The sequence below is a fragment of the Ovis aries genome, chromosome 23 (assembly GCF_016772045.2).
Source record: "Ovis aries strain OAR_USU_Benz2616 breed Rambouillet chromosome 23, ARS-UI_Ramb_v3.0, whole genome shotgun sequence".
Classification (NCBI taxonomy): domain Eukaryota; kingdom Metazoa; phylum Chordata; class Mammalia; order Artiodactyla; family Bovidae; genus Ovis; species Ovis aries.
In genome coordinates, this window is record NC_056076.1 from 42,133,362 (window position 1) to 42,148,277 (window position 14,916).

The following is a 14,916-nucleotide window of genomic DNA, read 5'->3' on the forward strand; positions in this document are numbered from 1 at the left end:
CTTTGATAGATTTTGCCAAGTTGCTTTTCAGAAAAGACTGTGCTGGTTTATACTTCAGCTGTTGGTGGATATTCTCCCTTAGTGGATATTCACACCCTTACCAGCACTTGGTATATTATAGACCCTTTTTTGTTCTTTGCCAGTCTGATGTTATAAAAATTCTAACTTACCGTCTTATGTTCTTAAAAATTGCAATTGTACTTGAATGTTATTTTCATGTGGATATTAGTCATTTTCCTGTGAACTGCTTCACATTCTTGCTATGCTGAAATTTTCATTGATTTGTGAGAACTCTGCTTTTTAGAAAAGTTCGCTGTCATAATTTACACTTTTTTTTCACATTTGCTTGTCTTTTGACTTTGTTTATGGTCAGATTTATCAGTTATCACTTGTATTTGTGTGTTTTTAAAATTTCAAAATCACCTTCAGTTCAGTTCAGTTGCTCAGTCGTGTCCGACTCTTTGCGACCCCCTGAATTGCATCACGCCAGGCCTCCCCGTCCATCACCAACTCCCTGCGTTCACTCAAATTCACATCCATCGAGTCGCTGATGCCATCCAGCCATCTCATCCTCTGTTGTCCCCTTCTCCTCCTGCCCCCAATCCCTCCCAGCATCAGTCTTTTCCAATGATTCAACTCTTCGCATCAGGTGGCCAAAGTACTGGAGTTTCAGCTTTAGCATCATTCCTTCCAAAGAACACCCAGGACTGATCTCCTTTAGAATGGACTGGTTGGATCTCCTTGCAGTCCAAGGGACTCTCAAGAGTCTTTTCCAACACCACAGTTCAAAAGCATCAGTTCTTCGGCACTCAGCTTTCTTCACAGTCCAACTCTTAACATCCATACATGACTACTGGGAAAACCATAGCCTTGACTAGACGAACCTTTGTTGGCAAAGTAATGTCTCTGCTTTCCAATATGTTATCTAGGTTGGTCATAACTTTCCTTTCAAGGAGTAAGCGTCTTTTAATTTCATGGCTGCAATCACTGTCTGCAGTGATTTTGGAGCCCAAAAAATAAAGTCTGACACTGTTTCCCATCTATTTCCCATGAAGTGATGGGACCAGATGCCATGGTCTTCGTTTTCTGAATGTTGAGCTTTAAGCCAACATTTTCACTCTCCTCTTTCACTCTCATCAAGAGGCTTTTTAGTTCCTCTTCACTTTGTGCCTTAAATCAGTGCAAAGAGAAACAAGTGATTCTGGTAGTTTTTCAGATGAATATTATAAAAACATTAAAGAGGAGTAAGAACTAACATAATTCACTTTTGAGCATGGTACTTAAACTGTGTACCGTTGTGTAATGAAGAAGAAAAATGTGAACAGATCTTGAGCTTTTCTTACATTTGTACCTTTTTATTATTTCTTAAAAAATTTTTATTATTGAAATATAGCTGGATTACAAAGTTGTGTTAATTATTGCTGTGCAGCACCGTGGTTCAGTTATACACATATACCCAGGCATATATATTCTTTTTCATACTTTCCGTTCTGGTTTATCACATGATATTGAGTACAGTTCCTGTGCTGCACAGTAGAACCTTGGTATTTATCCACATTTGTCCTTTGTGGTGTCCATTCTAGCAAAACTGTTTTGTGTGCAGTTTAGGAATGAGCAAGTGAGTTTCTCCCTCTGTTAGCTGTATCAACACGTGGATTGCCTACTGCAGTATGTAACTGCAGCTAATGATCTGAACCTGTGTGAGTCACTACATCTGTCACTGTTTTGTAAATTTTACTAATGACACTGAACTGTTCATGTGTAGTTATATAAAGAGTCTTGTTACTCATGGTTGTTTGGTCATAACTTAAGAAAAATTAAGGTTTCTGTTGGATAGCAATCGAAATGAAACCTCTTACAGCGGTGGGCTCTTTTTGGGAGAAACTCTGCCCTGCCTTGATGTCCTATGTCCTTTCATTTGGTTAATTTTCCTCACACTTGAAGATCCAGTGCTTTCAGCTTTTTGAGAACTGACGTGCATGTGTGAGGCACAAATGCAACTCAAGATGACAAAACCAGCGACGGTTCTTGAGGGGGGTTTGCCGAGCTGTGTGTCTGTCTGCTGCTCCTGGGTGCTGGTGGCCACCAGGTGATCGTGATGCTCTGTCTCCCGCAGGTGTGATGGATAGGTGACCGAGAAGCCCTGCTCGCTGTCATCAGGGAGGCAGCATGACCGAGTGCTTCCTGCCCCCCACCAGCAGCCCCAGTGAGCACCGCAGGGTGGAGCATGGCGGCGGGCTCACACGCACCCCCAGCTCCGAGGAGATCAGCCCCACCAAGTTTCCCGGGCTGTACCGCACGGGCGAGCCCTCACCCCCCCACGACAGCCTCCACGAGCCTCCCGATGTAGTGTCTGACGATGAGAAGGACCATGGGAAGAAGAAAGGAAAGTTCAAGAAAAAGGAAAAAAGGAGTAAGTGCCGTTTCCTCTGTGCTGTGGCTTTACTCTAGATAAATATCTGCTCTAGTCACGTGTACCTGCCATCCTATATCCAGGGACTCCTGCTTTATATTTTCTTTTCAGGGTCTCAGTTTTTGTATTTTAGGGTCTTACTGTTGCAAGTAAAAATACTGAATTTCCAGAAGTGGTAAAGTTTTCTGGTGGAGGTTTCTTAAGTTGGTTTTTTAAAATAATGTATGAAAAATAATTGTTGAAATTTTGTGCTTATGGAGTCTCACTGTCTTGGTGAGGTTGTGTAGGCCAGTTGGGGCACATAGTAAAAGATAGTGTATTTGTTTTCTTAAGCAGAGGCCACGACACGCCCATATGGGATTCCTGTTCTGTAGGGAGGATGATAGCTTTCTATTATTGGGTTGGCCGGAAAGTTCAGGTTTTCCTGTACAATGTTACAGAAAAACTCAAATGAACTTTTTGGCCACCCCAGTATCATGTTCTTTTGCCATTCTGGTTGGTGTGGAGTTCGTGGTATTTTAACTAGAGGGAAATTTATGCAGTACCTTTAATCTCTGTTATAGAATCTCTATTATTAATTTCTATTTTAGCTTGTAAGATATTAGGGTAAAGAAAAGAACAGGAGAGTTTTAGATGTTTAAAAAAAACCCAAAAAACAAGGAAGCCAAACTAGGGCAGCTCTGATATTGAGTAGCTGTCAGTGTGAAACCCAGGCTTCTGACTCGGGCATGGCTGACACTCGAGGTTAGGGGTTTCCTGGTTGGTCCTCCGCAGAGGAAGCTCCATCCGTGCTGCTGCCCCAGAAGGAACTTACCAGCCAGAGACCCGGGAGCCAGATGCGGTGGGGAGGAAAAGATCACCTACACAGTCCTGCATCTCCAATTGTGACTGGAGATGGCTTCAGATTCCAGGCACCAAATAGAAAAACCTAAGCTAAGAGAAGTGTAGGTTAGAGGATGTTCTTCCGACTGTGCAGGAATGTTGTGTCTGATGGTGGGATTCTTTCCAAATAATTTGAAATAATAAATGATTATTTACAGTAATTTGGTTTGTAAAAGTTCCTTCTTGCGCATATGTATAAAATAAAACCAGTTGCAAGGGTAACTAGCTCTGGTCACGTTGCCCTCTTGTGGTTGAGGGATGTCATAGCAATACCGTTCAGCCGAGATGAGTGGCTGGGAAAACAGGAGGGCTGGGCCACAGGTGGAAAGCTAGGTCGCCAAGGCCAGGTGACTCTTCTTTGGTCCTGTTTTAAACATAAAAAACGGACAGTGTGACATTCAGCAGACTGTGACTCACGCTTCCTGCGTTTCTTTGGCAGCTGAAGGCTATGCTGCCTTTCAGGAAGATAGTTCGGGGGAAGAAGCTGAAAGTCCTTCCAAAATGAAGAGGTCCAAGGGGATCCATGTCTTCAAGAAGCCCAGCTTTTCTAAAAAGAAAGAGAAGGATTTTAAAATAAAAGAGAAACCCAAAGAGGAAAAACATAAAGAAGAAAAGCACAAAGAGGAGAAGCATAAAGAGAAGAAGTCGAAAGACTTGACAGCAGCTGACGTGGTTAAACAGTGGAAGGAGAAGAAGAAGAAGAAGAAGCCGATTCAGGAGACAGAGGTGCCTCAGCTGGATGTCCCGAGCCTCAGGCCCATCTTCGGGGTCCCGCTGGCCGATGCGGTGGAGAGGACCATGATGTACGACGGCGTGCGGCTGCCCGCGGTCTTCCGGGAGTGCGTGGACTACGTGGAGAAGCACGGCATGAAGTGCGAGGGCATCTACAGGGTGTCAGGTGAGGGCCGCGCTGCTTGCTAGCGGTCGGCTTGCCTCTGTGTTTCACAGGAAGGAGCAGAATACTTGGGAGCAAGATTGTGACCTGGGTCCTAAGCCTCATTCATGTCCTTGGTCCTTCCAGTTGAACAAAGGCTCCACACTGTGTCCGTGTGTGTGTGTGTGTGTGTGTGTGTGTGTGTGTGTGTGCACGCATGCTGCCTTTTTACTCAATCCCCACACCCCCGTTAGGAGGGCTCACAGTGGGTTGATTGTGCAGTGCCTGGCGTGTGTGGCCAGCACCCTTCACCTGGGTGCCCCCGAGAGGCTGGGTGCTGGGAGGAGGTCAGCAGGGAGGAAGGGCATCTGGCGTCTGCGTCCAGGATGTGTCTTGGCCATGAGACACCGTGACTGACGTTGTCGTGTGAGTTTTTCCTCAGTCCAGCTGAGGGATGGGCTGTTCTTGCTAAGTGTTTAGACCCCAGGGGTGGATTCCTCTAGGTCAGCTGTGGCTCTGACATAATGTTAGTGAAGTCTAGGTTCCATTTTCCTACATTCTGTGTGTGTGAAAACTGACATCTTGTACTTGGCAGGAGTGTGATTCCTATTGGGTGTCTAAAGTCGAACTAGACACGTGTGGTCCAAAATTGAGCCTCTGTTCTTACAAAGCGGTGTGGCTTAGGTGTTGGTGGAGGATGCAGCTGCTACCTGTGCGACCCCCGTGCTGTCGCTCCGCACCTTCCCATGACTGAGGCTGTAACATGCATTGTTGCTCATGTATATTCATGAGGAGTTAGATCATACACATTTAGAATAAAGAGACTAGATTTAGTTTTTCCATTTAATTGGTTCATGCACATTTCTTGAAGGTAATTTGATATGCCCTTTCTTTGTTAAGAAAGGGCAGGCATGTTTGATAACTGGGGAGACTGTTATGTAGCCCACAGATAACATGTCGTTTAAGAGTGTTTTGGCTAATATGCTGCTATTTTATAGAAAATAAGAAAATGAATTAGGCACTGAATTTTAACTTATAACTTCTTAGTTACATAAAATAAACATATTTAACTGAATGTAAAACTTGCCTTTTAAGAAAAATTAATGATGGATTTTTAAAGATCTACACAATACTAACATAGCTGCTTCTCGCTCGTGATTCTGATAGGCATGAGGAAATTTCATTTTAGGTGAAAGCTTCTCTGAAGGTTCCTACAGCATGTTCAGAGGGCTCTCTCGACTTTGTCCTGATTTTCTATGTTTGTATTCTTTTGCCGCTGGAGGTGTGGGATGTCTGCTCTGTTTGACACTGAGCTGCACCCCTGGTCCTTGGCTCCTTGGAGAGCGAGCACCTGCTTTGATCAGTTCTGTGTTTATCTGTGAGGCTCTGGCAGAACACTGCACTCAGCATTCGGGACTGCAGAACCGTGCCTGTGACTTTTCTTTTCGAATGCTAGTAGTATTGCTTTTTCATGGATAACTCTGATTCACACTTATTCATGTCCAAGTTCTAGTTTTAGAACGAATCTCTTGTCATCTGCTCTTTCTGTACTTGAGACTTTGAAGTGTTCAGTTTTTAAAAGCATTTTGGTAACAATTTCTGAGTAACAGACTAAACACATACTCTAATTGTTCACTTGTGCCATTTTCTGGGCAGGCACTGCTGGGGCAAAATTACACATCTACAAGGTATTCATGAGAGAGGAGGTCATCAGGAATTTCAATTAAAGTTATCATCACCATATTTTATTCAGAAAAGTAAGAAAATAGGAATTATTTTCTAACTTTTCCACCTCAAAATGAAGATTATAGCAAAATAAAATCCATATTATTATTTTCATATTTGGAATTGCTGGGGGGGTTTTGTCAGTGCTGGATTGAGTTACTGATTTACTGTGATGCCATTAAAAGGTTTTGTAATGTTTACCATTACAATGTCAGCCTCAATTCATGGCTTGTTTTCAATAACTGGCCTAAAGTTTTTTTTTAATTGAAGTATGGTTGATGTACAATATTCTTTAAGTTTCAGAGATACAACCGTGGTTCGCTACTTTTAAAGATGATACTCCAGTCACAGTTGTTGTGAAACACTGGCCGTGTTCCCTGTGCTGTACTGTGGAGTGTGTTTACTTTGCATATTGAGTGTGTGCCTCTTAGTTCCCCACCTCTAACTTAGCCCTCAGGCTTCCTCTCCCCTCTGGTGACCACTGACTTGTTTTCTATGTCTGAGTCTGTTTCTTTTTTGTTATATTCGCTGCTTTGTTTGTTTAGATTCCAGAAAGGAAGTACTTGTCTTTCTCTGACTTATTTCATGTAGCTTAACACCCTCCAGGTTGAGCCATGCTGTTGCCAGTGGCAGGATTTCGTTCTTGTTTGTAGCTGAGTGGCATTCTGTTGTGTATAGCGTCACACCTTGGCCTGAAGTTTCAAGTATTGAAGACAGCTGAAGCTACTTTGTGCTCTCATGAGTGAGCACTCAGTGTCACTGAATTCTGTCTTAAATGCAGATTGGAGTCAAGACTTACATACTTAGTGTCTTAAAAACATTTATGTGTATTTCTTTCTGACCAATAAGAAAAGCAAGACAATTAGATTTTAGTAACCCAGATTTCACTTTTTTTTTTGGTTCTAGCCCTGTTTTAGATTAAGAAAACATGTAAAGAATTTAAATGTAGAAATTAGATATTAGGTATTATTAGAAATTAGGTATTTATTGGGGAATAATTTTCAGACACTTTGTTTAGATGGTGAGCTCACCTTTTCCATTTGATACAATTTTTATTTATAAAAAAGTACTCACCCACACCTTTTTGCAGCGTGCTTGTGTGTACTGAGTTGTATTTTATATTGTCAGTTTTGTGACTGGTTAGAAAAAGCAGTTGGCCACTCATATAGAGGAAGGCTTATGCTCGAATTATAGTTTAACTTTTGCCTACCTAATCTTTAAAAACATATTTTCCCTTAATCGATTGGCATATTTGCTTAATGTTTCTGTGTTTGCTGTGATCTTTGTTCTGAGTATTGTTTTTCCATTATCATTTAGCGTTTGGCTAAATTCGTCCTCAGAGTGTAGCCTTCTCTCTTATTCACGGAGGAATTGTGTGAACAATATGCAGACAAACAGTTAACATGCCAGGTTGGCTCTTTTCCCATCTCCCCCAGGGGTGATGGTGGGCATGCTGGGGAAGAAAGCTGTGTATTTGATTTTTTTTTCTTGACACTTTTATTTGTTCTGAATTTGAATGTTCTCAGGAATTAAATCCAAGGTGGATGAGCTGAAAGCAGCCTACGACAGAGAGGAGTCTCCAAACTTGGAAGAGTATGAACCGAACACGGTGGCCAGTTTGCTAAAGCAGTACCTGCGGGACCTGCCTGAGAACCTGCTGACCAAGGAGCTCCTGCCTCGCTTCGAGGAGGCATGTGGCCGGAGCTCGGAGGCCGAGAAGGTGCAGGAGTTCCAGCGCCTGCTGGAAGAGCTGCCCGAGTGCAGCCGCCTTCTCATCTCTTGGCTCATCGTGCACATGGACCATGTTATTGCCAAGGAACTGGAAACAAAAATGAACATCCAGAACATTTCCATAGTGCTCAGCCCCACTGTCCAGGTACACGGCCTTCCTGGCACACATGTGGGCCCTTGGGGTTGGGGCGAGGGCGCTTCCTGTTCCGAGTCATACACCAAGCAGTGGACCAGGGACAGTGGGCAAGGGCCTGGCTTGAGTGTTGCTGTTTTCTTTCACAGTGTGGATGGTGTTGACGTGAAAGGTGGTAGGCATGTTGACCTTTTAGCTGTGCCTATGAAATCTGAGTATTGTTCAGGTTTGGGTATAGGTCTATAAGCAGCTCCTGATGACAGTGACCTGTCCTTAGTGGAGGAGGAGCCTGGGTACCTGCAGTCCCAGTTCATCTGCAGAGTTTTAAAGATTTCAGTTACTCCATCAAATAGCATTACTGCTCAGTCATGTCACACAGACATACAGACTCAGGCCCAAGGGGGCCTGACATTATTCATTTGGTCAGGAACTTAACCTGAAGGTTTCAGTCATGAAGCTTATATGAAGTATTTTATAGAATCTTAACCTGGGGAGGCATTTCAAGGAGGTGGGTGGTGATTCTTTGTAACGTAAATTCCTGGTCTTTGTTTCCTGCTGCTCACTTGGTGCTGGCATAGAATGTGTGGTGAGTTCCTTTACTGGAGTTACTGGTATTTCACTCTGGCCAGAAATAGAGGGCAGAATAATGAGGGATTATAGTTTTTGTTTTAAGCCCTCTTGGTGAATACACCAGGTCACTTGTTGGTCACTGTTACAGCACACTGTTACGTGTAACAGTTTTTTTTCTTTCACTGAAGATTCCTTCATTGCTCATTGCTTATAGCTTGGAAACAAGATGTTCCTTAAATTTCCTGTTAGTTAAGTTTCAGAATTTGGTAAATGTTACATTATTACGTAGTATTTCTATAATAGGGATGGTGGTGTCACAGAAGATGCAGGTGTGTTGTCAGAGTAAGTTAGGTAGGAAACAGTTTCTTTTACTAGCTATTTAGCCACCTAACATCCTGGTGTCTTAGCATCTGAGCTTTGGAGTTTCCTGGAAGGTGTTTGTCCCTGGAGTTGGGGTTCCCATGCTCAGCCCAGCTCTGTAGCCACAGGCTCGCCTGTTCCTCAGTTGATCCAGTCGTGTGTGTTAGAATGCCTCATAGTAACCGGAAAATAAAGAATGTAGGATTTAAAAAATCAGTTAATGCTCTAGTGCTGCTGCTGCTGCTGCTAAATCGCTTCAGTGGTGTCTGACTCTGTGCGAAGCCATAGACAGCAGCCCACCAGGCTCTGCTGTCCCTGGGATTCTCCAGGCAAGAGCACTGGAATGGGTTGCCATTGCCTTCTCCAATGCATGAAAGTGAAAAGTGAAAGTGAAGTCGCTCAGTTGTGTCCGACCCTCAGCAACTCCATGGCTGCAGCCTTCCAGTCTTCTCTGTCCATGGGATTTTCCAGGCAAGAGTACTGGAGTGGGTTGCCATTGCCTTCTCCAGCTCTAGTGCTAAAACAGAATAAATCAATGATAATCAGCCTCTGCATCCCTTTCTTGGCTTTTCCCCTAGTCCCTCATAGTGCTGAGTCTACCACTTAATCCATACTTTCTCATTCTCTTCTTTAAATTGGCCATTAAGTAGCAAAGCATGTCTTGTGACTCCTGAGGATTAAAAGAGGTACTTAGGCAATAGACACAAATGAAATGAAATGATTTTAATATTTTTCTTGTAAATCCTGTTTTTTTTAGATTAGCAATCGTGTTCTCTATGTATTTTTCACGCACGTGCAAGAGCTCTTTGGAAATGTGACACTGAAGCAAGTGACGAAGCCCCTGCGATGGTCTAACATGGCCACGATGCCCACACTGCCCGAGACGCAGGAGAGCATCAAGGAGGAGATCCGGAGACAGGTGTGTGCCTCCCGCCCTCCGGCCCCCGAGCTGCCCTCGCACTGACCCTGCGGGAGACGGGTGCTGACGGCCCATGAGTCCCTGGCCCTTTAGCGCTTCTGTGTGTATGTAGCTTTCGGGCACGTTCTTCATGGCACACCAAGGCCAGAACTTCCCATGTGATGCTGATTCATGCTCATTAACTCAGGATATCATGGTACACAGAGCACAGGTTTGGAAATCAAAAGACCTGGCTTGAAATTCTTGCTCTGCTCCTGAGTGACCAAATAAGGCACATTGCTTAACCTTAAGGCTTGGGGATTGCATTTAAAAGTAAGTCCTCTCCTAGGTTTGATCAGAAGATGACCTTAAATGAAATAATGTGTTAAAAATGTTCAGCAAGGTGCCAGGTATGTTTCAAGCAGTCCAAAAATGTTGCCTTATCTGAACAAGGCTGCATTTATTGGCCTTATTTACAGATGAGAATAATGAAAGTTGGCAGAGGTAAATAACTTACTCTGTGTCACCTGGTTTATTACCAAGTTTTACAACCAGGGTTTAACCCCGGATCCTGTGCTTTCCTGAAATAGCGCTGGTCAGTAGTGTGTGCTTGGCAAGCCCAGTAAGAAACTCAAGACTAAGACATTTACTTACGTTTGATTATTATTGCATCTTTTGTTCTCATGTAACACATCAGATCCCTGCTTGCTTTTCTTCCCTGTCCTTTCCAAGTTCCTGTTTCTTAGTAGTTGATATTGTTGGGGGAAGGGATGTGAATTGACTGCTGGGAACCAATGTGTGCTGATGGATTAGAACCTAGTGCTCAGGCAGAAAAACTACAGAGGATTTTTCAGTCATAGCCTTGAAAACACAATCTGTGCCATTATGTCATTTCTTTAATGATAACTGAAAAGTAGTCGATTTTGCATCTTTAGAAATGGCATGTGGCTTTAAGATGATAAGACGTGAAATCCTATTCAGTGTGTGGTGTATTACTTTCTAGGAGTTTCTTTTGAATTGTTTACATCGAGATCTACAGGGCGGGATAAAGGATTTATCGAAAGAGGAGAGATTATGGGAAGTACAAAGAATTCTGACAGCCCTCAAGAGAAAACTGAGAGAAGCTAAAAGACAAGTGAGTAAATTTATTATTTTGGTATATCATGTTTATGATGAAGTGTAAAAAGAATGCATTAAAATCTTTTACATACTATTCTAAGTTATTTTTTTTAAGTATGTCAACAAATCCCTTTTGAAGGGAAGTTCCCTGATGAGAGATTTGTTCACATGTTTCCAGTTCTGGACTATTGATCCTTCAGCTTGGTATCAGGGAAGTGTTTCCTTTAATTTAGGAAGTTGAGTTTTTTAATTACACTGTTTGACTAAAAGATGTCAGTTTTGTTGTTTTCTGGCTTGGTTGGACCTGTAAACAGGTTTCCAGGGTGAGAAGCAGTCCAGTGGTGATATATTTCAAAGGCTGCAGGGGAATTGGAGGCCTTACACATGGAGGTATCAAAGGTCAGGAGGGGTTTTCTTTTCCTGGAAACAGGTAGGTGACACGTTCTGCTCGATGAGCTTGGGGTTTGCAAGCCAGACTGTTGGTCTCCCTCTGGCTTAGTGTGTTGCTTGGCGCTGGGACTCTGTGAGTATCCTGGCCAGTCTGAGGTTGAGGTTCCACATCTCTGGCCCCTCCTACACCCATGTGCAGATTCTATGCCAGGGTCCAAGAGCACTTCCGAGGGACACAAGTTGGCATCTGTCTGATGGACCTCGTGGTGCGTGGTGGTCACAGCTGTGGCTTTGCTGAGAGACCGGACAGTGCAGTGCTCTGGCTCGAGGGCTGGCGGGCTGCATGGGTGTGGTGGTGGCTTTGTCAGAGAGGAGGCAGCGACAAGGTGTCTGCCCTGCGCTCCAGGACCTGCAGATGCCCTCTGTGCATTTTCCTTTCTCCTTTTCCTCTGCCTACCAGATTATCTATCTTTTGCTTACAATGCCTGTTTTTAATTACTCCCTTCATGACTTGTCCTGGAATCAGGTTTTAGTGAAAGACCAACCAGGCCTTGTGTGGTCATTGTCCACTGTGTGGTGTCACCCATCAGCCTTTAACACAGGGTCTTGACCCAGGTGGGTGTGGCTTCCTTTCTCTCTCTTCTGCATCTCTCTTGGATAAAGGAACTGTGACATAACAAACCAGAGCCAAGACAGAATGGGATGGCTTACCTCTGCTTTGCTAGTTTCTTGAAGCTGTCTTCATGTCTGCTTATTAATTCACAGAATGCTCCAAAGGTTCTATCAAGTTGATTTTAACTTTGAGGAATAAATGACTTTTAAAGATTCATTCTATTAACAGACTGAAAATAAGAAAAATGATGAGATCATAACAAAAGATGCAGAAAAAGTATGTAGCGGAATTTGATATTTATTTCTTGATAAAAACTCTTATCTTTTCAGCCTGATAAACAGCATTTACAGAAAAAAATCTGTGATTTACATTGTACTTCATGGTAAAAGTCTGAATGTTTTCTTCTGGAATTGATTGGGTATACAGGCAAGGATTTCTGCTTTTACTGCTCCTGTTCAACATTGTACTAGAGGTGTTTTAGCCAGTGCAGCAAAATAAGGAAAAAAAAAAAAAGGCATACGCATTGGAGAGAAATTAGTCTTTATACACAGATCATGGGATCGTCTCTGTATAAAATCTTAAGGAGTCTATACAAAATTGAATATGTGAGTTTAGCAATGCTGTAACATACAAGATCGGATATACATGTCTGTTGTATTCCTGTATGTTTGCAATGAACTATGGGATCAGTTCAGTTCAGTCACTCAGTCGTGTCCAACTCTTTGCGACCCCATGAATTGAAGCACGCCAGGCCTCCCTGTCCGTCACCAACTCCCAGAGTTCACTCAGACTCACATGCATTGAGTCAGTGATGCCATCCAGCCATCTTATCCTCTGTCGTCCCCTTCTCCTCCTGCCCCCAATCCCTCCCAGCATCAGAGTCTTTTCCAATGAGTCAACTCTTCGCATGAGGTGGCCAAAGTACTGGAGTTTCAGCTTTAGCATCATTCCTTCCAAAGAAATCCCAGGACTGATCTCCTTTAGAATGGACTGGTTGGATGTCTTTGCAGTCCAAGGGACTCTCAAGTCTCCCCTCCAACACCACAGTTCAAACGCATCAATTCTTCCGCACTCAGCTTTCTTCACAGTCCAACTCTCACATTCATACATGACCACTGGGAAAACCAGAGCCTTGACTAGACGGACCTTTGTTGGCAAAGTAATGTCTCTGCTTTTCAACATGCTATCTAGGTTGGTCATAACTTTTCTTCCAAGGAGTAAGCATCTTTTAATTTCATGGCTGCAGTCACCATCTGCAGTGATTTTGGAGCCCAAAAATAAAGTCTGACACTGTTTCCCATCTATTTCCCATGAAGTGATGGGACCAGATGCCATGATCTTAGTTTTCTGAATGTTGAGCTTTAAGCCAACATTTTCACTCTCCTCTTTCACTCTCATCAAGAGGCTTTTTAGTTCCTCTTCAGTTTGTGCCATAAGGGTGGTGTCATCTGCGTATCTGAGGTTATTGATATTTCTCCCGGCAATCTTGATTCCAGCTTGTGCTTCTTCCAGCCCAGCGTTTCTCATGATGTCCTCTGCATATAAGTTAAATAAGCAGGGTGACAGTATACAGCCTTGACGTACTCCTTTTCCTATTTGGAACCAGTCTGTTGTTTCATGGCCAGTTCTAACTGTTGCTTCCTGACCTGCATACAGGTTTCTCAAGAGGCAGGTCAGGTGGTCTGGTATTCCCATCTCTTTCAGAATTTTGGCTGTGTGATCCACACAGTCAAAGGCTTTGGCATAGTCAATAAAGTAGAAATAGATGTTTTCTGGAACTCTCTTGCTTTTTTGATGATCCAGCAGATGTTGGCAATTTGATCTCTGGTTCCTCTGCCTTTTCTAAATCCAGCTTCAACGTCAGGAAGTTCACAGTTCACATATTGCTGAAGCCTGGCTTGGAGAATTTTAAGCATTACCGTACTAGCATGTGAGATGAGTGCAATTGTGCGGTAGTTTGAGCATTCTTTGGCATTGCCTGTCTTTGGGATTGGAGTGAAAACTGACCTTTTCCAGTCCTGTGGCCACTGCTGAGCTTTCCAAACTTGCTGGCATATTGAGTGCAGCACTTTCACAGCATCATCTTTAGGATTTGAAATAGCTCTACTGGAATTCCATCACCTCCACTAGCTTTGTTCGTAGTGATGCTTTATGAGGCCCACTTGACTTCACATTCCAGGATGTCTGGCTCTAGGTGAGTGATCACACCATCGTGATTATCTTGGTCGTGAAGATTTTTTTGTACAGTTCTTCTGTGTATTCTTGCCACCTCTTCTTAATATCTTCTGCTTCTGTTAGGTCCATACCGTTTCTGTCCTTTATCAAGCCGATCTTTGCGTGAAATGTCCCCTTGGTATCTCTAATTTTCTTGAAGAGATCTCTGCTCTTTCCCATTCTGTTGTTTTCCTCTATTTCTTTGCGTTGATCGCTGAGGAAGGCTTTCTTATTCTCCTTGCTGTTCTTTGGAACTCTGCATTCAGATGCTTATATCTTTCCTTTTCTCCTTTGCTTTTTGCCTCTCTTCTTTTCACAGCTATTTGTAAGGTTTCCCCAGACAGCCATTTTGCTTTTTTGCATTTCTTTTCCATGGGGATGGTCTTGATCCCTGTCTCCTGTACAATGTCATGAACCTAGTCCATAGTTCATCAGGCACTCTATCTATCAGATCTAGGCACTTAAATCTATTTCTCACTTCTACTGTATAATCATAAGGGACTTGATTTAGGTCATACCTGAGTGGTCTAGTGGTTTTCCCTACTTTCTTCAATTTAAGTCCGAATTTGGCAATAAGGAGCTCATGATCTGAGCCACAGTCAGCTCCTGGTCTTGTTTTTGTTGATTGTATAGAGCTTCTCCATCTTTGGCTGCAGAGAATATAATCAATCTGATCAATCAATGTAATCAAACAATATAATCAATCAGTATATATAATCAATATATTTCAATCTGTTGACCATCTGGTGATGTCCATGTGTAGAGTCTTCTCTTGTGTTGTTGGAAGAGGGTGTTTGCTATGACCAGTGTGTTCTCTTGGCAAAATTCTATTAGCCTTTGCCCTGCTTCATTCCATATTCCAAGGCCAAATTTGCCTGTTACTCCAGGTGTTTCTTGACTTCCTACTTTGCATTCCAGTCCCCTATAATGAAAAGGACATCTTTTGGGGGTGTTAGTTCTAAAAGGTCTTGTAGGTCTTCGTAGAACCGTTCAA

General features: G+C 43.1%; 1 protein-coding gene across 6 annotated transcripts in view; it reads left to right on the forward strand.

The window, feature by feature from the left end:
- RALBP1 (ralA binding protein 1) overlaps positions 1 to 14,916 on the forward strand; it is a 51,765-nt gene that overhangs the window by 20,687 nt on the left and 16,162 nt on the right. For 5 of the 6 annotated variants that reach the window (XM_060405247.1, XM_060405244.1, XM_027961055.3 and 2 more), the window contains exons 2-6: positions 2,117 to 2,413; positions 3,735 to 4,193; positions 7,421 to 7,770; positions 9,446 to 9,607; positions 10,590 to 10,721. In XM_060405247.1, coding sequence (XP_060261230.1) covers positions 2,170 to 2,413; positions 3,735 to 4,193; positions 7,421 to 7,770; positions 9,446 to 9,607; positions 10,590 to 10,721 — 1,347 coding nt within the window. In that variant the 5' untranslated portion in view covers positions 2,117 to 2,169. The remainder of the gene's footprint in view (positions 1 to 2,116; positions 2,414 to 3,734; positions 4,194 to 7,420; positions 7,771 to 9,445; positions 9,608 to 10,589; positions 10,722 to 14,916) is intronic. The other variant, XM_060405248.1, reaches the window with a different exon arrangement.